This window comes from Triturus cristatus, chromosome 9 (genome assembly GCF_964204655.1).
Source record: "Triturus cristatus chromosome 9, aTriCri1.1, whole genome shotgun sequence".
Lineage (NCBI taxonomy): Eukaryota > Metazoa > Chordata > Amphibia > Caudata > Salamandridae > Triturus > Triturus cristatus.
In genome coordinates, this window is record NC_140592.1 from 490575085 (window position 1) to 490597074 (window position 21990).

Genomic DNA, 21990 nt, shown 5'->3' on the forward strand with positions numbered 1-21990 from the left:
TGAACTGAAAGCTTTGCTTCTTGCACCAGAATATACAGATCCTGAATTCCCCACCCTTATAGGGTGTGATTCATATTACTGTGTAAAGTACTTTAATGATAATTTACATTATTGTCGGCGGAATGGATTCAAAGATTCTAAAGGCAACACAATTAGCATAAAACGCTTTGGGTTACAATGGTGGACCTCAAAGATAGGTTGCCACTGGCTCATATTATTCACAATTTGAGTCATCAGTGGGTGGGAGCACACGTTGTAGTAAATTCTTTGGCTAATGAAGCTGCCAAATCTGCAGTTGCAACTGCAACTGTTGCTGTAGTTACTCGTTCTAGAACAAGAATAGATTCTGATATCTTGGCTGCTGTTAATGCCAACAAACACCCTGCGCTGTAGTTAATACACGCCGTAATATCCTTAACGAGTTCAACATTTCAGTTCACAGCTTACATGAAACATTTCCCTGTCGTTAGATATGAACCCCTAGGAGGCATCTTCGTTCATGAATTATTGTAACTCCCAATTTCATATTGTTGTGAATGTGCCAACAAAAAGATCTTACTTACTGGAAAGGAATGCAACTCTCCTGTCAGACATTCACTCATTTGTAAACATGTGACCATACATGGCACCTGTAATTGGCTTGTAATGAATTTGGCCTGTTTTCTAAAAGGAATGTTAGCCCCTGCAATACTCCCCCTAATTACAGTCCTTTCAAATGGAAGTTATTTAATGTTAGGCGATCAGGACTGTTGTGGAATGAAAACGGAGATTCCATACATTTTATTGGTTTCCCAAATATTGACCTGCTGTAACATCCTCTTCCCTCCCACTTAAGGAGTTACTAATAGCTCGTTGTAGCCTTCCATTCCAACTTTAAAGGCAGATTTCAACAAGCTAAGCACTCAAAGCACTATTGTTTCAAAAAGATGTATCACTAACATCTGCTCGCGAAACCACTGAATTACAAGTTGCAAGGGCATCCAGTGAGATACAGACCTTGCTATACACCAATCTCCCATTACATTCAGGCAAATTAGTTCAGCATATTATTAATGCATCGAAAACTGCCGACCTTGCTCACTTTCTTATATAAGTTATATTTTCTGGCGTAGTCAGTTCATTCCAGAAACTTTTTGGAGTAATACCGACTTTTATTCATTCCCTTTTTTCCAGTGTATTCGGAGGCTTTCCGCTGCTGTTATTCCACATTTGTGGCATTTTGGTACTATTTTTGCTCCTCAGCAATGGATGTTCCATTTGCAAACCCACTGGACCTACCACCGCTCCAGCTGTGCCTTGAGCGCATGCTTCGATTCTTTTGAATATTCTTGCTCCAGGAACAGGACTTTGTCATTTTCATTCTGACCTGCCTGGTTTGCCTGCATACAACCTGTGTTTCATTGCCTCTGGTGCCCCTTTGAATGGGCATTAAATATTTGCTGGGTTTTGCCAACGCCGGCTCCCGAGAACATAGACCTGTTAATGAATCCATTAGCGACCCATGTTCAAAGTTGTCCCTTGGGCCTACGGCTTCTTCCGAATGTGAGCTATGAGCCACTTCTTTCAGCAGAAACAAGTGCCTCAGCACATGAATCACTAAATGCTGCCTCTAATAACAGGGATGCGGGTCACCCAGCTATGTTCTCAGCATCAACTAATATCAAGCATCATTTCTGTGGAGTTTGAGAACTGGGCTGTCACACAATCTCATCTGGGGAGATGGAATTTTTTCTGGTTTCACTGGCTTGTGAACTACGAGAGATATCATGGACGCCTCCGACACATCTTAACCCACACATTAATTTGGCTACCTTTTCAAAATTGATATTACTTTTTTAATTGTGATTTAAATTTTTTTTTATAACATGCTTATTAGCAAAGCTTTGAACTTCCTTAGCTTGCGCCTTAACTTTTTATTTTTTGTTAGTCATTAGGTCACTGTCCTGACCAAAAGGGGTGTATCGTGAGTTTCCTATGGCGCCCACTGTAGTTCTCCCCTATGTTAGCCTAATTGTAGGTTGTAGGCTCCTTTTGCTGTGCACACGTTTGTTTATGTGCCACGCTATTATTTTAGACATAGGCTGCACATGCTTTGTTATTCAGCTCTTCTGCTGGGATTTAGTCTAAACATTTCGTACATGGTCGAACAGTGTTGTACCCTGTTTTTCTCTGTGGTCGGTCATGAACACATTCTAAGCCATAGACATAACAAAGAGACCCAGCTGCTGTTTTCTAGCATGGCATTTAGCATATAAGGCGAGGCTTGCTGTTTCAAAAATAGCAGAGGAAAGATCCCGGGACGAGTGCGTTAGCTCTGCAGAATCTGAGATGCAGACCAGCTAACAGCACATGCCAGGTATGGGGTCTGGCTCTAATCTCAGAGATCTCTGATATATCATTGTGCTCTTGTAGTGGGACGGGTATGCCCAGACATGGGTCCCGTGCTCTCCATGTCACTGGAGTCAAGCTATCTTGGCTGATGAGGGGTGAAACCCTGAAACCAGTCCTAGGATGCTTGTTTTCAGTCCAGGGAGGACCAGGCCAATCAGTTTCGTCTGTTTCCATTGGGCGCAGGGTCAAGCCTGATTTGCATATGGCTGGATTCAAACTGGAATAGCAAGCAAAAAAATTATAGATTTAGGCCCAGATCTCTGTACTGGAGTGTATGCATGACATTGTTCAGCATTCTGTCCATCAATTGTTCTTTTTGCACGTAGTGAGGTTAGACATAAGCAAATATATAATTCGCCATAATAAGGCTTTTCATTGTGTACAGTTTATTGATAATGCGAATTGCTGTGCTCAGTAGCATATGTTTTTTAATTGATGCACAGTTGCTACATGATTAAGCACGATAGTTTCAATAAATACTGTAAACTTTTCTCATGTCTTTCATTTGTTTATTATGGATATGCTTAAGTGAGAGAGCAAAAGGTGATGATCCATTACCACGGTTTTCCGAGGGGACTACTGTGTTGTTTTCTGGGGTAACAACTTACCTGTTACTCTGGGAAGGTTGGGAAGGCAGGTATGGCACTATGAGCTAGTCGAATTTGGGTCCATAGGCACTAATGTGGGGCTGGTGACTAAGGGTCTTATTACACATGAGGCAGCCCTGGGACCACCATACTTGCGGTGGCAGTTCGACCATCGCCATCCATCCGCTGGAGCACAATAGCACAAGTGTGGCGGTGGGACTGCCACAACACTGCCACATCCACTGGGATCAAGGATCCCACTGCGATGACTGTCTGACAATGACCTAAATATGCTGGAGGTGCAGATGCCGGCACCGCCGAATATATTCCGACCTGCATATCCATTGCCTTGTTCATGGGGGGGATCCTTCCATGAAAATAGTGGAAACATCCAGATAAAGGGCCCTAACAGGACCTTCGGCTGATTCTGGGCCTGGGGGTGCTTGTGGAGGGGACACATCTTGTGCTCCCCTGGAATTGCACCCTCGTTCCTGCACGTTATGGAATGCACAACATGGTACATGACACACCATGCAGGAACGTGCTGCGGGACTCTCACGGTGGCGGTATGCTGGTTAGGCTCTCTCATAAGCCTAACACACCAACCACCATGAGGCCACCGCAACACCGCCAGCCCACCTTGGATTACACTCATAATCTGACGGCCAGGCTCACCATGGCCTTGGCAGTCTTCCTGGGAACGTTGCGGTGGAGGTCTCATAGGTAGACCGCCAAAGTCATAATAAGGCCCTTAGTCCCTCTATACTGACATTCTGTGATCCCAGCCATAGTTCTGTTCCTAAACAGAATCCTTGCAACAACGGCGACTGCATTAGCAGGTGCAGTGTAAGAGATGCGCCTACACCGGGGTTTAGTTTTGAGTTTGCAAACAAATCACAGCTCACAAGGCAATGGTGCACATTTTTACAACTAACCAAGAGGCAAGACTGTCCCTTTTCCCTGTAATCTAAAACAAGGGACAATGTTGATATTTTACTTTTCGACAAAGACTGTTAAGTCCAAGGCTTTTAGCACAATAGGAGCATCCTTTGGCTTGGTAACTTTGTGAAAGTGCAACAGAGCGCCAGTTATGAGACACATACTGTGGTAGTATTATATTCCTATTGTGCCATTTTAACACACATTAATATATTAGTGATGCCAATGCTGTGCAAAAGACAAAGGATTCTAAAAAACGAAATACATAGATATATACTCTCAATCCTGTTTAAAATGTTATTCACCAACAAATACCAGTTTGGCTTGTTTTGTATGCACAATATTTTAATAACACTGTGCCTTCTAACTCCCAGGGTAAAATAATTTGTGTAAAACATTGGGAGGGCTTTTCACAAACTACATTTTGTTGTATGTTTTCTACTGCAAAACGTAGTACAAAATGCTACTCACAAGGCTGTGTGCCAAGTTAGTGCCTCTGCCTCTCCTATACCTATATTTGCAGAGATCACCGACCTGATTGCAAAGTTTTAGCATTAACAGACATAAATCTTAGTAGCAAATGTGGGACGAACACAGGAGAGTGGCTGGAAAATGGGGAATATTCATTGAATAAAGAGAGGGGTTAAGAGAGAAGAAAGGAGGGGTTTAAGGAGGGTCCAGGAGGAGTTTAGGGAGGGACATCAACCCACTCACAAAAGAATAAGTCCATAGCAATTCACAAACTGTACTTCTATAATTGCTACAGCCGAAAAGGGACTGAAAACACTAATAAAGCATGCCAGCTCAGTGGGAGTAGGTCTAAAATCACATATGGTCCTAAAATAAAACCCGAAAGAAAATAATAGCCCTGACAGTGCTGGACTCTTGAAAACAAACTTAGATTTGCACACAATGTAATGAAAGCTGGCCTCCCCACTTTTCCTGCATATCATGGTTATCTTTAAAAAAAAAATTAGGCCTGTAGAAACTCATCTTTTCATTATAATTTACACTGCATCTACTTATTGTAAGAATCTCATTTGGAAGCACAGTAAAATTCAAGCCATCAAACCTTAATATTGAAACTTAAAGAAGAGAAGATAGAAAATCGCAAATACTTGACTTCAGAGTGCCTCTTGTAAAATAACTCCTGTTTGGAGAACAGTGTATGTGGTGTAACATAAATCTGCACAAATAATGATGCAGAACATTTTTGTGACAAAAATGGAATCACTGGTCCCTTTCTGTATGAGTTAATTTTAATAAACCACAATGTTACTAGTTAATCTTTTCAAAGTGTCTGCACTGCAGCACTGCAAGTGACTTTTTTGCTATCTTTTGATCCATTTGAGATAGAAGCATTTTTTTGGTGGAAACCTGCAAATTATACGGATGACAGTGGAACATGTGGAAAATACAACACATTTCCATGTATGTAGCTAATGAAAGGGCCTTACAATTCAATTTTCCCTGTAGCCGCTGTTATAACAATTAAGGTAGACATGTTGGATGAAGGGTTTCTACTTTATTAAATTGTGCCCTGTCAATTGGCCCCCCAATTAAAAAGAATTACCAAAAGTCTCAATTTAATCTTTTGATTCTGAATATGAACATAAACAACACCGGCAGTGCCCCAGGTAGGTTGATAGCCACACTGCGCTTTGACACGTTTGACGACACACTAAATCAGCGCTGTCCTTGTCCAGTCCGATTGGGGCCGTTTTCTTCTCGTTTACGGAGATTAACTCCAGGAGATATCTAGAAAGCCTCTGTAACATATACAGGGCATGGGGCATAATCTCCTCACTCACCCTTCCCTGTGAGAGTAGAATAAGGTCTTCTTGGTCCTGATAAAATGCCTTGATCCACTAGGGATTCCTATAGGCATGAAATATGTTGACCTTTGTACTCATACCTATTGCAGTTAAAAAGACCATTATATCTATTCATTCTCAAACCACGTTTTTGACAAAGGATCCCACCATTAAAATGTAGTTCTTTCTTGGATCCCCTTAGTCACGCACACAACTCTCACCCATTCTACTCACTCTTTGCTACCCACTCATACATATCACGTCGGTGGAAAAGAAAAGATCTCCGGCAAAGAGCCCACCTCGAGGGGCCTGTTGGGCATTGCAGCTCCGGCCCAACTAGGAGCTGCCCGATCATGAAGCATGACACCCCTGGGGATGTGTGAGGGCCCTTGTTCCTAAAAGGAGCACTCCCCTCCGCTAACCAGTCTCCCGGCCTAGATATTTACTTAGATATTTACATAGGAACAGTACACTCCTTGTTCACACAACTGTAAGGGGCCTCTGTGTACTGGACCTTAAAAAAAGCCCCAGTCCCTCCACCCTTGTTTTGTATGAACACAAACAGACACAGTTTTCTTAGTTTACATATTTTACTGTTACCTATAGCTTTATAAAGCCAGGACAGCCCTAGATCCACTTGTGGAAGCCGCCACCTCGGACTATGAACTGTTTCTGATACAATAAATAAATATAAAGAACCCCTGCCCATAGGCCCTCTTATTTCACTTTGTCCCCCCATTCCCTCCCAGACTGGGCATGATTGGTTTACTGATTACCATCCCACCCACCCCCACCCCCAAGAAAATGTGTCCATGGATAAACCAAGGTCATTAATGGCACGTTCTTCTTGGTGGACTGCAGCTTTGTCCTGGGGCATCAAAACATTGATCTCCAGTGATTTCTGTCCCTTGTGCTCTTTGCAAAACGCTACTGCTTTTAGAACCCAGGGGGATGTGCGTGCCCACTTCTCCATGTGCCGGGCACCAGCTGGTATCCATATTTATGGTGGTCTCCCTAGGGTGCCCAACAGTAGGGTCCCACCGGCTGTGACTACAACTGATGCATCACAGAGTTGCCGGACGGTGAGGACCAGCCGAAGATGGTCACTCTTGGATAATGGATCCTTTCCTGCAAACAGTTCCCCTTTGGAAGGGACTCTTTTGGCAGGGAGTTCCCCTCCATGCATACACAACGTCACTGGAGCCAGCATATTGATGTTAGACCTAGAAGAGAAGTGATCATGTGCTGTTGTTGTTTTCTCAACATCCACGTGGGCCTCACTTTCTCACTCATTTGGCACAGGAAGGGACGCAGGCAGCAGTGGTTGGGCGTAAGTGGTGGTGGCATAGTGGGGGTTTCTGTGGAAGGTGGTGGGTGCCGGTAACTGCTTAGCTTTTACTCCCACTCTGCATGCTGAGGCTGTTCTGTAGGTTAAGTCGGTTCATCTGAGCCTCTTCTAGGCTGCGCAGTCGCCGCAGCTGTAGGTCATCCAGCTTCTTCCACAGCTCCTGGCGCTCCTTCTCTTTTTTCAGGTCTCTAGTAGTTAGGAAGAAAGTAATAAAATGCATGAAACATGATAAAGTACTGTTTTCCATAATCAAAGCCAAAATAACTTGTTTGGTGTGTTTGTGATGTAGCGTGATGTAGGCCTGTGCATATTCAGCTAGTCCTGTATGTTTTCCTATTGTCAATGAATTAGCTGGCCAATAAGGCGACATTTTTTGGTATTTAATGTAATTAACTTAGACTCTCTTCAAATATAGGTTTCATAACATCTGTAATGTGTCTTAAATAGGCTGCGGGTTATGCAGACTACACTGTAACATTTTAGGGGGTTCTCTGAGCACAGTGAAATTTGCAGTGTTTTAATATATACGTCCATACATCCCACTCGGTACAATGAAGTTCTTTTATTACAAATCCCTGATAATGCAAGGTGGCCTACTATGGTATTCAAGGGGACCACTTACGGGCCCTTATGGGACAATAATGGCCGTTTCAAGAAGCATTATACCCAGGTAAACACAATGGGATCACATAGTGCTCCCTGGCAAAACATGCTTCTTAGGACATGAATGGATAATTTATAATTATTTGGTTAGGAATATGGCTGTGTTAAAGGCATGGCTAAATTGTACTTTTAATAATTAATTATTGTGTTCGATTAATTCTAGCCTCCCCACTTGAGCTTCTTTTTTGACAGGGGTGGATGGCTAGTAATAAATTAAAATTGAGTACGGTATAGACACACCTTTTGATTGTTAATGGCAGTTATGACTTATGGTTAGACACCTAGTGGCCTGCAAAAAGAGTGAAGAACCTGGAAGTTAAAATTGATAATTTGTTCTGAAAATGCAAATATTGAGAAAGATTGCCCTCCTTTGCTCCTTTGTGATAAGGCATCAGGTATCACAGCTGGATTATTTAAATGCGCTTTATCTAGAGTTACCTGACGCTTTGTTTTTAAACTCCAGATTTTCCATAGCACAGTACTTAAGACTAGTGACAGCTGCTCCCCACTTCATTTGTGCCAAGACTATCCTACAGAAGCTCCACTGGCTCCTGGTGAGTGTGAGTATGTGCTTTAAATCCTTCTGCATTTTTCATAAGTCTCGTTCCAGGGATCTCCCAGTCTTTATTCAAAGAGGCCTCCAGTCATACGCACCAAGAAAAACCCTGGAATCTTTTTCAGCCAATCTAAAGCTTGTATCTATATGTGTAGGTTCTGGGTGTGAGAACTCTGTTTTTTACTACCACTGCAAAATATTTTAATTCTCTTCCCCGTCAACCTATGCCCACAAACATCTTTACTCCAGTTTTGGCACCTGCCGAAAATGTGGATGTTTGAGCTAGTTTTTGCAGATCCATAATGAATGAGTTGTCTCAATTATCACTCCTCCATTTGGTGTAACACCCTGAGACCACTTGTGAAACTGCACTTTACAAATGCTTGATAACATAACAAATACAATATTTCCCAATTCAGGAATGTACTAGTTCTAGGAATCCACCATTAATCGATTTTGAATGCGATTGACCTTTCATACAAAAAAGGTTTAAATAGTCCTACTATCCCCAAAGCTACACATATAAAGGTGTCTGTGGTGTCTTGGGCTTGCCTGGACTCTTTCTATGCATGTGTAGATCTTGTATCCGTACATATTACAGATAGTCACATTATTCAATGTTTTAACATGTATATAAGTGGCTGCATAAATAGTAAATATTCATAACTATCTACAATTGCTTCACAATTGATCTAAATAAATATGTATAAATAAATGAACTAATTTAAAGTACAACACTTGAAAGCCATAGTTTATTTAATGCATCTTTAATCTACATATACTACCTTCCTTTATGCATCTATATACCTTCCATGCACTTATGGATCTATATCATTATTACTTTTGCATCTATATATTTATTACTTTTACTTATTTATTACTTTTCTTCTAATTCAGCATATCCAATGCACTACCCTATTTTTCACCCTATAACGTTGTTAATATATCCTCTAGCGGAACTCTGATTCATCTCAAATCTCTTTCTACTCCTCTTTCCAAAGCACTAGCCCTGTCCCTCCTCTATCAATAAATCCATTACCTCCAGTCTCTCATTCATCCCAAACCTCATACCACCACTATGACCCCAAAAAACCCTTGTGAGACTCTTCCCTACTCCACCCCTCCTTGCATCCTCTCATACCCTTTTTTACTATTCTGATCCCCCAAAACAAGCCTTTCCAAACCCTCCCTTTGACTCCTCCACCCACCTTTTACTCATCCCCCTCTACCTCCCTTTCACTCATCCCAAGCCCCCTCCAACTGCTATGAGCTCCAAAAGAAACAAAAAAAAAAAGAAGGAAAAAAGTTATAAATCCTTCCCTCCTTTCCCTCCACTATCCTTTTCAATCTAAATAACAGACTAACATGTCCACCACTCAAATTAATTTCACATTTCACTATACTAATTCACCACAAATCCTTTATGGGTTCCGTAGTAGCGTGCTACTTGTGGAAAAAGCACTTCAACACCTCATCATTGGTAGCAAGTGCTATATAAAAGCAAACCTTGTTACCTCTTCTACCTCTTCGCTATCCTTCTCAATCCAAATAACTGACGAACATATCCACCACTCAAATTACTTTCATATTTCACTATACTAATTCACCAGTAATCCTTTATGGGTTCCGGAGTAGCGTGCAACTCGCCGAAAAAACGCTTTTTCGACTCATCAGTGCTATATAAATGTAATTACATACAATACAATACAATTCTGCAGACAGGGTGCAGGCTAATGAAGGCATAGGTGTGACCATTGTAAGTTCATAATGGGACACAAGTACCTCTGACATGGAATGTATTTTGCATCTTCATAGTACACCTTGTGGTCACTTAAGGAAACCACAACTGATGGGAGTTTTCTATGACAATCTTTGTGCTAGTCAGTACTCTCTTCGCTCCTGAAATATACCATCTGGCCTTGGCTGAACTTTATATAAAAAACTATTTTTAAAAAGAAAGTGAAGAAGAACACGGAGGAGCAGAAGATGCCACGTCATTGACGTAGGTGTGTTACGGATTTTAAATATTGAGGAGCCATAATGTTGACTAAGGAAAATGGGCTTCTATTTGGATGTGGAATTCCAATAGTCTATATCTTTAGACTTGCAAATGTAGATAGGACACTATAACGCTTCACGTCAAATATTTGCCTTCTACTAGACCAATAATACCCGAAAGACCAGTGGCTGATTTATGGCCAGACTGGCAAAGAGTGTAATCTACTGTGTAAGGATCAGACACAAATCATTAGACCGTGTGTCAAGATGCAAGACTGATACCAAATCAGTAATAGTTAAAGTGCCTAAATCCAGCAATGATGTCTGTTTCTTTTGCTGCTACGACTTTTCGTGGGCCTCAAATTGCAGCATATGAGCATACTTACTGTTGCTTTTCTATTTTGTATGAGGCTGTCAGGTCTTCAAAGAGTTTTCCATTCATTTCCATGAAGGTCTTGAGCACATTATAGATCAAGGAGACAATTGTCCTGTGGAAAAGGACAGGATATGATGAGGTAAGTAAAGACAAGAGAAGAAACATGTGGAAGTGAAGACACTGGAAGATATGTGAAGGAGCAGGAAAACTGGGGGTTGAAGGATAGAGCAATGGAGACAGAAGAGAAGACACAAGGGTGTTCAGAGGTATCAGGAGAAGCACCAACTGTTCTAATATAAATATCCAAAATTTGATATAGTACCTAATGATGGAGTTCAATTAATTCTATGCACTCAGAACCGTGGCACATATGACAACTGAAGCAGGTGGACATACAATGATTTGCCCTAGTTCACAATATCGGTTCCAGTAGGGAAGCTGTGATTTGAAATCTGAGATCCACGATTCAAAACTAAAAAACTAGACCATTAGATCACATCTCAACCTAGCCTCACCTTAACTAGCCTTAAAATGTTTAGTGGGGCCTCAGTTGCACCATCCATCTCAGGAACCAACCCCTCTGACTCTAAAAAAAATCCTTGAAATGAGCATCATTGGCGAGTCCACTCACATATAAAAAAAATCAGTTAGAAGCAGAAATGTATATTGACATGATGAATCATATGAGATAGGCGTGATAACAGTGAGGATATACCAGAGGAAGAGTATTATGCCATCTGTAAATCTTCTGGGAGAGTGGTTGACGATATGCTTTTTTAATGGATATGTTTACTTATTGTTTTTTGTGATAAACAATCTATGCAATATATAGAATTACAGATGAGTAACTGTGAATGACAGGGGTGTTTTTAACCAAGTGGTTCAACATTACATCGAACAGCCTATGAGAGTTGTCTATGATGTCACTCCAAACCCCCTGATTAAACATATACCTGTTATTCACTGTGAAGACACAAGATACACGTTATATATGACCCCAAAATCATCAGCTCTGGCTTTCAAAATATATGCAGGTGGAAATAAGGGGGCATACATAAGTGGCCTGCCCTCCAACCATAAAAAAAACCTTAGGTGATCGTTCTTAAAGGTTATTACGCACCTCATAGGTAAAATGTCAGAGGGACTTTGGTCTTTGGAGATGACTAGGATGAGGTAATAGATGACTCAAGGGGAGAAGGCGGACCCTATAAAGGTCCCACACTAATGTCAAATTTCACAGAGACCCTGGAACTGTCCAATGGTTGGTGACTGTCTCACACACAAAGAGGGGCTTTACCTTTCACTCATGGGTCCAGTCCAACTGGACTATTATTTGTTGCCTAGGACAGCAGTGTGTAGAGTTATCGAGGTCCAAATTCTGGCTATCGGCCTCTCTGAGTATTCTCCAGTGGAGCTCTGTCTTGAGACGTAAATGGCCTGTGATGCGATGGAAACTAGGCACATGGCCTCTTTGGTACAAGACATGTAGAGCACACATAGACGATGCAATTGATACTTACCTCAGGCATAAACTGGCCCAAACAGGACTCCGTATATTCTCCTGGAGTTCTTTGGGAAGCCCTAAAGGCGAACCGTAGGGGAGAATATATACGTCTCCTCATTGGACATAAATGCTACCAACAGCAAACCGCAATAGATCTTGAGTTCTAGAGTTCCAATACCTTGCTACCCCATCACCTGACCTTCATAGAGACATACCACACATGCAAAGACTGCTGCAGCAGCTCATGATGAATGAAGTCAAGTCAGCTTGGCTGGTGGAACAGAGTCATATTTACCAATGGGGGATAAGGAAAGCGCATTGCTCCGCTGGCTCTGCCAAGACATCAGACACTACACCCCAAAAGCATACATTTCTGGACCAAATGGCTCAAAGATCCTGGGTGACCGGGTGATAGCTCAGCAGTTCATGCAGTTTTATGTAGTGCTGTATTCCATGAGGGAATGGTCCTGTCTGAAACATAGAAACATTTGCGTCTGACCTTCCTCTGCGGGGGTTGCCAGACGAAGAGAGGATTACTCTGAAGGATGACAATACAGAGGCACAACTCTTAGCAGTTCTAAAATGGTTTCAGTTGGGGAAGGTGCCGGGTCCTAATGGGTTCCCGGTGGATTCTTCAAATTAAACATCAGCAGACCTATTGACCCTCTCCAAAAACACTCTCTGGTAAGCAAGAGATTAAAGACTGTTTCCCCACTTGACGCTAGCTAAAATATTGGTTATCACTAAAGCAGGCCATCTTCCAGAGCTGTACTCTTCTTATTACCCCATTTCCCTCTTAACACCAAGGTAAATATACCTGCGAAAGCCTTAGCAGAATGGCTCATTACAGTACTACCCTCTCTGAGCCACAGAGATTAGGGTGGGCCACGTTGAGCTATGAGATACAATATACAGCGCTTGTATAATGCTTTTGTCCTGATAAACAGGCTGGAGTGCCCAGCCACGATCCAGTTGGCAGACATGGAGAAGGCGTTTTACTCGGTGGAGTGGGAATTTCTAATTGCCCTCCTTATTAGGCTTAACTTTGGACCTAGACTCATGTCACATGTACGACGACTCTACAGAAGCTCATCTGCTGAGGTTCCAGTGAGTTGGCGCTGTCAGAAACCTTTCCAATTCAAAGAGGAATGAGGCAGGGTTGCCCATTATCGCCATTTCTCTTTGTCATTACCATAGAGCCTCTAGTGGCTATCGATTGATGCTTAGGTGAAAGGGCTCAGCTGGGATGTTGATGTTTCAGAGAAGGTGTCCCTCAATGGTGAGGATGCTCTTATTTTCCTAACAGATCCTAAGAGATCGGGTCCCTGCACCCTACAGATATGCCACACGTTCTGGGAGATTACTGGCTTATAATGAGATAAGGCAAAATCATGAATGTTCCTGGCCAGCGCTTATTTCCAGAACTTAAAGTGGGCCCGGAAGCTCCAAATAGTTAGCTCCAAATAGTTACACAATGGTACAAATACTTAGGAGTATACTTTAGGACGATGCTGCGGTGACATGAGAGTGAAACATATAAACACTGATAGACTAAATTAGAGCAGACATTTCATTCAGGTCAATTTTCCCTATATCCCTTCTTGCCAGGTCTGTCATTTTTAAGATGCAAAACTTCTCAAATAAACTGTCCTACTCGTTTTTCACTAGAATAGATTTCCCCCTATGGAGCACACTTTGAAACTGGGGTTTCCCATTGTTTGCCCTATTAAAATGTGTTGAACCTACATATGAGGGAGGAATTGCGACAGCTGAGATACAGTCTTACTACACAGTCCCCCAACTGCTGATTGTAAACGAATGGTTGTATGATTTCCAGGGGGATCCCTCCTAGGTATTGGAAAATTGGGGGAAACAGCGTTTACATCGCATGTGCAACAACGCATGAGATTACAACGCGGTCTTTACAATGACCGCGTTGTTACAAAGCAAGCATTACATGGCAAGTCGTTTCTATGACTTGCTGTAGGAGGCGCGCTAAACTAAGGAATAGTATAATTTACTATTCCAACACCTTCCCTACTGTTGCACAAGCTGGAGTTGGAATAGTAAATTATACTATTCCTAAGTCCAGCGCGCCCCCTACAGTAAGTCGTAGAAACGGCTTGCGATGTAATGCTTTGCGTTGTAACAAGGAGGTCATTGTAATCGCATGCGTTGTAGCGCATGCAATGTTAACATCGCATATTCGAAAATTGGGCACTACATGGCACACACATACAACACTTGCTATATGGGGCAAGGTATATACAACCCTCACACTCTGGCCACCATGACTATGATATAGATTTAGAGAGATGCCCTTAAGGTACTGGGCTGGAATAAGTGATTCACTTAGGGAGCCGTGCTGTTGCTGTTTATTGCCACCAAGCCCGCCTGCTATGACCTACAAACGGGGGGACAGGAGCACAAGTCCCAGCCCACAACGCGCTGCGACGCCTCATCAGCAGGGGGTCAAATTGCAGTAGGGGCTCCCGCAGCGTGGGAGCCGTGCTGTTGCTGTTTGTTGCCACCAAGCCCGCCTGCCATTACCTACAAATGGGGGGACAGGACCACAAGCCCCAGCCCGCAACACGCTGTGACATCGCGTAAGCTGGGGGTCAAACTGCCATCAGGGTTCCGCAATGCAGGATGCCTGCGGTTGTGCCCGGGCACGCACAGAAATGCCGAAGCCCATCTGCGCCCGTCATCGGCAGGAAGAGGCAGGGCAGGGCCACCTCTCTTTCAAGCAACAAGTGGCTTTCAGGACTCAGCAAGAATATGAGGTGAGTGTTGTCTGCAACGACTCCCTGTTAACTCTTAAGGCAAGCTCAGCGACTGTAACCACTAAAGAGCAGATTCCGAGCTATAATAATGGTAAAGCGCACTGTGCTACCTCCTGCACGCCCTATTACTAGCAGCATTAACAGCATGCTTGAAAGGGTGGTTAATATCGTATCAGGTGAAATTGAACTTACGGTGCGCCGCTTGTCATTGGGCAGTGAGGGTCGAGTGGACATTTCGGAACCTACAGGTGTATCAACTAATCACACAAATGATTTGCCTTCGCCACAGCCCCATGAGACTAGCAATCATAAAACTTCACTTTCAAGCGGGAGCATAAGTGGCCATGAGATAGTTAAGTTACAGCCAGACACAGATATACCAACATCTACGGGAATTCCGGCTGCCAAAAGAAAGAGGAAGAGTAGGAAGCCCATCTGTTCCAAAAGGAGACAACCACCCCAAACAGGCCCCTCCCGAACTTGCCTGTCTGCTTGGATGCAGTCATCTTCGAACACTGGCACTTCCGGCATCTCTGGCACCCCTGCGATAGCACCTAATGTGAACTCGAGTCACTCCATTTGCTCCCAGACTGAGGTGGTATCGGACCTAGAGAACTTTGGGGATGCTATTGCCAACATTGTTTTTGCGATGGTGACCAAACAAATTAATGAGATTTTAGACAATAAATTTACTTTACTACTGGATCGTTTAGATAACCTGGCCACACTTATAGGGAAACCTGGCCAATCAGTGGGAAATGCACAAATTGTTGTAGCTGCGGGGGAGGGCCTATCGTTACATCTGGTACTTTAACTAATGATATTCAACTACCTATTGACACAGCCACTGCTCCTAGGATTGCAACTCTGTCGCCTGTTGGCCTTTTGGCCAGTAGTACATGTATTACTTGCAGACAAGTCAGGGAATGCTTCGAACCAAATGCAAATTCAGTATCAAACCCTTCCCCTAATAGGTATGGATCAGTATCAACCGATGATTGGTTACTATTACGCATTCCAATCCCATTTTAGGTGTCACCAATAGACCAAACAGGGCAGACCCGAAACGAATTCCTGGTAAATTAAGTAACAAAGCATTAGCCATTCCAGCAGAATTCCCTTGAAGGCAAACTCAGATGGGTTGGGCTTACCTCCGGCCGCCTGCCCTTATGTGCTGGTGTTGGCAGGCGTACCGACCCTAAAGAGGGACCAGAATGAGTCATGGGACCAACTACGCAACAAATGCATGGATTGGCTATCAAAGAATAGGAGGTTCCACCCATCAGACACAAACGAGATCATCATGGCACTTCGAGTTGGGTGGGTTGGTGCATCTCCAAAAAATATTGAAGAGGACTGTATTGTGGTCAATTTCCGTAGACCGTCTATGGTGAGATCCCTATTAACAGTGTGTGAGCCCACAACGATTAACAGCACTGATATATGCTCACTAATGCTGGAATATTTTTATATACCGAACCCCAGTCCCTGCATAAATGAGCCCTCCCTCCCGATCACACAAAATAGGTGTTTGGCCCTGTCTGAGTCGGACACCCAGGATTGACTACCATCACCCATGAAATTTCTTGTTTCCACTATTGGGTCAGTAATTCTTTCCCCAGCAACTGAGTTTATTAATCCACATACTCCAAGAAAAGTCGTGGCCAGTTCAGATTTGAGCATTTTGAGCTGGAATGTGGCTAGCCTACAGTCCAAGCTGCTCCAACCGGATCGGCTGAAACCCGTAAGAGAACAGGATATCCTTATGTTTCAAGAGACCTGGGCTACTCAAGACCTATACACTGATGGGTTTGAATGCCAAAATATCGTAGCCCCAATTCCCAAATTCGGCCGACCCTCAGGTGGTCTATCGATCTGGGTAAATAGTGCTGCAGGCGGTAGCGTTAAAGCCATAAGTATTTAAAGCAACAATTTTCAAGCATTATTGTACAATAGCGGTGTCTCTTTTTACTTAATTCATTTTCATAATAATGATTTTCACTCAATACCAAATGGGAATTTTATACATTTATTTGAATTTTTCGCTTCTATCCAAAAACCTTAAGACTGCCTCAAGTCAGCGGGAATTTGTTTCGGCGGTGACTTCAATGCAAAATTACCTCACATTAGGTTCGGCAAACGGCCATGTAGCAGAGGACAAAATTGCCATTGGGGTAAGGAATTAGTGGATTACCTGAAGCATCATAATTTAACTAATGTCATGGAAATCGCTGCTGTAACAATTGATAACAACCCCCCGAAACCAACATTCAGAGGGAGGGGTTGTGTTTCCACGATTGACTAGGTTTTCATTTGCCCTGTCGTAGAAGACCGCTTATTGAAAGCAAAAATTATTGCCACAACTCATGAGGACCACAATCTGATTCAAACAGTGCTGAGATTATCCCCTAGCCCAACGCTCAACACAGAATGCGGCGCCAGGAACTTATCTTCTACTGACAATCTAAGATTGGTCTGGCGGGGCGTTAATAATACTGATTTGTTTTGTACGATGGCCAGGGATAACTTGAATCTTATTAACTCCTGTCTGTTGGCTCAGAACTCCCATCCTGAGGCAATTAATGCTTTAAATAAACTTTGTGAGGCCATCAAATCCTTATTGTCAAAGCCTATCACCACAGTGCAATGTGGACCTAGATGGTTTAATCATGAATGCTCAGAGGCAAACAGGCAGCAACGCAAGGCCCAGTCATACAGCCAGAGGTGTAATTTACTTGTTAAATCATTGAGGCAGAAGTATAAGCTGGCGATTGCTAAAAGGAATGAAGAACTATTAAAAGATTGCTGGGACGCACTTGTCCATGCGGCCAGTCTAAAAAACTGGAATATTTTTTGGGCTACCACCAAAGACCTGAGAACAATGGGACAGCCATTAACCCCGATAAGCTGCAACATAACAAGTGCAACCTGGGAAAGTCATTTCTCTATGATCTACCAAGCTTCCGCACAATATGTGGATCCTTTTGAGCATAGGACTCCAACTAGGATCCCAATATCACTAATTGAGGTTGAGGAGGCAATCCACCAGAGTGTGGGCACAAAGCCCCAGGTCCGGATAGGCTACCTATCGACCTCATTAAACACAAACCTGATTTCTGGGCTCCACTTCTGCTAAATGTTTTTAACAACTTAACTAACGCCCCGTTACCAAGTTCATGGTCAACAAGTATTATTGTTCCTATCTTTACAAAGGGTGACCACTCGCAACACAGTTGTTACAGGCCAATTTCCCTAATAGATAACACCCTCAAAATTTGAGGTAGAGTTTTATATAACACAATTTTAAATTGGGCTAAAGAAAATCCTATTTTATAGTCTGTCAACTGGGGTTTAGGAGCAAAGTCGGCACAAATGAACAATGCCTAAATGTTAACTTAATCGTTGGAAAATACACTATAGCACAGTGTTTGCCGATATATAGAGCTTTTATGAACCTGCCTCTGCTTTTGATTTTGGTAACAGATCCCCTCTATGGTCCATTCTTTGAGCATATGGTTTGGATGAGGGTTTGGTGCATTTCTTGGCTTACCTACACACCGATCTGAAGGCTCCGGTCAGGACTGGTGGTGGAGGTCAGGTGTCTAATGATATTAAAGTAAGCAGAGGAGTTAGCCCCACTTCTTTTAATTATTTATATCAATAATTTGCACATATCACTGACTACACTCACCAACGATGTACCAGGGGCAAAGGCAAAATACTTCCTGTGCTGCTATACTCTGATGACGTGGTTTTAATGGGACGTACACCTAATGCACTACGCATTTTAGTACGGGGATTTACTGACTTTATGACCTGCTTAAACCTACGCACTCATTTTAAGAAATCATTTATAATGTCCTGCGGGCCAAGGAAATACACTTTAAATTCCATATCTGTTGGCAACCAAAAATTAACTATCACTATCACTTTCCCATATCTTGGGTTGGCCTTTGCTGCGAACGGCACCTGGATTGACCACGTGGTGTTCTGTAAGAACAACTTCTCAAAGGCCACCAACTCTATTCTCAGTCTCCCTCGCTCAAAAAGATCTGGGGCAATTCTAGCGATTTAAAGGATTTTTAAATACCAGTGCATACCCACAGCCACTTAAGGCGCAGAGGTTTGGGGTATTGCTAAAACTCTAGAGTTCAGCAAGAGGAAAACAGATTCTGCAGGAAATTATTGGGTGCAACTTCTCAGTATGTCTGCCATAGTGAATTAAAACTAAGTTACATTGAAGATTTCATAAGGGCACGCCCTGCATTGTTCTGGCTGGCCATATGAAAAAATCCAGCAGCGTCCCTCGCTAGAGAGATAATACGACTGTATCAGTTGTGAGAAAGGAATGGACATTCTATGGCTTGCCGGGGTAAATAAGAGCCTAAAAAGTGTTAATCATGGGGTGTTTTTTCTAAATCTGAATACAGCTGTGACGTAGATAAAAAAGCTCTTAGGTCAGCATTGTATACACTTTATAGTGCGGAAAGACTAGAGAGGGAATCTAAGAAATCAACTGTCGCTAATTTTATTTTCCATCGAGCAAACCGAACACTGTTTGCCTGGCTACCTTACACTGCCTATGTGCCATTGGGAGAGGGGACTTCTCTCCCACTTAAGGGCTGGCACTGTAAAATATCTGCTTTGTTACCCCCTTGAGTATAATGCAAACCTTGATTCCCTGCCATGCCAGTGTGATGGTCAGATCGGACAAACACTCTTACATTTTCTATTTTTTTGCAAGTTTTATACAAAATATGCTCATTGGCAGCTAATACCAGTTTTTACAAAAAATGTACCTGTCCACTTAGCAGATGCGTTTAGAAGTATACTCAAACTGGAAAATGATGAATTAGATTTCCGTGTTGGCACTTTCCTGAGAACAGCTGTATGGGCTCGCAAAACGATGAGCAATCCATGAAGGTTGTCTGTATTTTGCTTTTAGCATCATGAATTTTTGATCATGCAATTGTAATTGCTTTTACTGTGAATTTTTATTTTTTGTATGTGTTGTGCTTTTATGGATATGGTGCTATCCGAATAATGTCTTCTGAACTGAACTCAAGTGACTCACTGAACAGGCACCATTTTAGGTAGGAACAGTTTTTAAACAAGTAACCAAGCTAGAGTGTTTCCAAAAGTGGGATACTATTAGGATCGGAACATAGGGTGATGTGATGACTGGACTGGTGCTTAAATTCTCTAGTGATCTCCAAGCCAAGTATGAGTTACACCGCAGCTAATTTTTCCAGAACCTCCAACTGTGGCCCGCTATTACACCGTACATATCTGGCCTGAAGGCCCTACGGGAATCCAATCCCCTAGAAGCAAAGTAACTCCTGGGAGAACTAGGGGATCACATGTTGACCTGCATATACTGATCACCACCAAATAACACTACAGATCCATTGGACTCATTGTGCTTGGTTTGGGCGAAAGATCTTGAGCCTCTCACGTATGATGAGTGGGGTGTGTCTAGAAAATCCACAAAAGAGATGGCCAAATCAAGTAGATTGTGGCTGATTTAAAGAAAGCATTTGCACAGAGTCTACCTTACGAGGCAAAGGTTGTGGAAGATGGGATTGGCTACCTCTACCTCCTGTCTCTGGTGTTCTTTGCAGGAGGATGACTAAACTATTACAATCTGGGGGTGCCAGGTGCTATATTCATGTTGGGGGCAAGTCTTTCTGGTCCAGGATCAGTGCTAGGTTGTACACTGTGACCCACTCCAAAGACGGTCATCTTATACATAAATGTTGACTTGGACATTAATACGTTTAAACAGCCTTTCCTTGGCTTGGGTTAGTGGTTCTGAAACAAGACATAGCCTGCCGTTGGAAGAAACAGGATCCACCTCGATGGAGGAGTGCTGAAGGGGGCTTGATCATTGTAAGGCCAAGGAGATACCGATCTATGTTGCGAGAGGCTGCCCATAGAAATGTCAAAATATTTAGGAACCCTGGGGGCAATATCAAGAGATCAATTTAGATTCATTAGACACACCAAATGATACCCTTGATGATAAAATTCGTAGCTACCAAGACTGAAATTGCTTTCATAGAATGGGGAGTCTTGCCTGTAGTTGTAGACAGTTGTTTGTTCTTGGTAGTCTACGCAATGGGGGAGCCGATGGGTGATGGGGGGAGGGGTGGGTGACTCAATTTTTATGTTACATGTTATTTTTATTGTCTACTCACTGGTGACTTAAAAATCAATAAAATGTGTTGTAAAGTATTTTTTAAATCCTGGGAGACTGGAACCCACCCCCTTTACCCTCTGAAAAAAACTCACCCCCACAAATCTAAATGTAAAAGAAATACCCAGCATCCTGCCACCCACTACCACCGCCACCACCAGTGCCTTCCTGTCAAAAGAAGCCAGCTCTGCTCTGCACTGCCAGGAGTCCTGTGAGAGCTGCTAGTCCGGGTGAGGTGTTTTCTCCTGTCAGTGCTGGCCTGCAGAGATCTGCGCTGACAGAAGAAAGTGATTGGCACTGCATCTCCTGTGATCTCTTGTCTCGATCTTATCTGTGAAGACCTAGGTGAGGTGGAAAGAAGGGGATGTGTCTATCAACCTTCCATGCGCCCATGTCTCTTGAGACCCAGGTGAGGCGGTGGAGCAAAAGGGAACTACCAGGCATAAAATGGAAACCATATAAAACAGACATTTTCTCAGTTGTCGCACTTTTGCCACTATCTTGGCTCAACTTGAATGAAATTGTGTATCTCCCAGGAGTCTTGCTGTCATAGCCCAGTGGAAGCTATACTTACTGGTTCCAGTGTTCTTTGGAGACTCGGTAGAGTGTGCTGAAGATTATCGGAAGGATGCTATGGCAGTTATCTTCAATCAAGCTTAGGATATATTCGTTATTCCAGAAATACAGAGCCCGCTCTGCAACCTAAAAGAGAGGGAAATCAAGTCAGCATAGACAAGTTAACAGCTTCTTAGCTTTGGAAACCTATCTTCTAATTGCCTTTATTAAGGAAGTTCAACCACTCTGCTTTTCTGATATCTGTGTTCCTGTTTAGTGT

General features: G+C 42.9%; 1 protein-coding gene across 1 annotated transcript in view; it reads right to left on the reverse strand.

The window, feature by feature from the left end:
• Positions 1-6302: 6302 nt before the first annotated feature.
• Positions 6303-21990, reverse strand: part of PPP2R5B (protein phosphatase 2 regulatory subunit B'beta) — a 450317-nt gene continuing 434629 nt past the window's right edge. The window contains exons 11-13 of the mRNA XM_085625465.1: positions 21730-21857; positions 10683-10784; positions 6303-7267 (exon numbers count right to left, since the gene is read on the reverse strand). Of these exons, the coding sequence (XP_085481591.1) occupies positions 7120-7267; positions 10683-10784; positions 21730-21857 (378 nt within the window). The 3' untranslated portion in view covers positions 6303-7119. The remainder of the gene's footprint in view (positions 7268-10682; positions 10785-21729; positions 21858-21990) is intronic.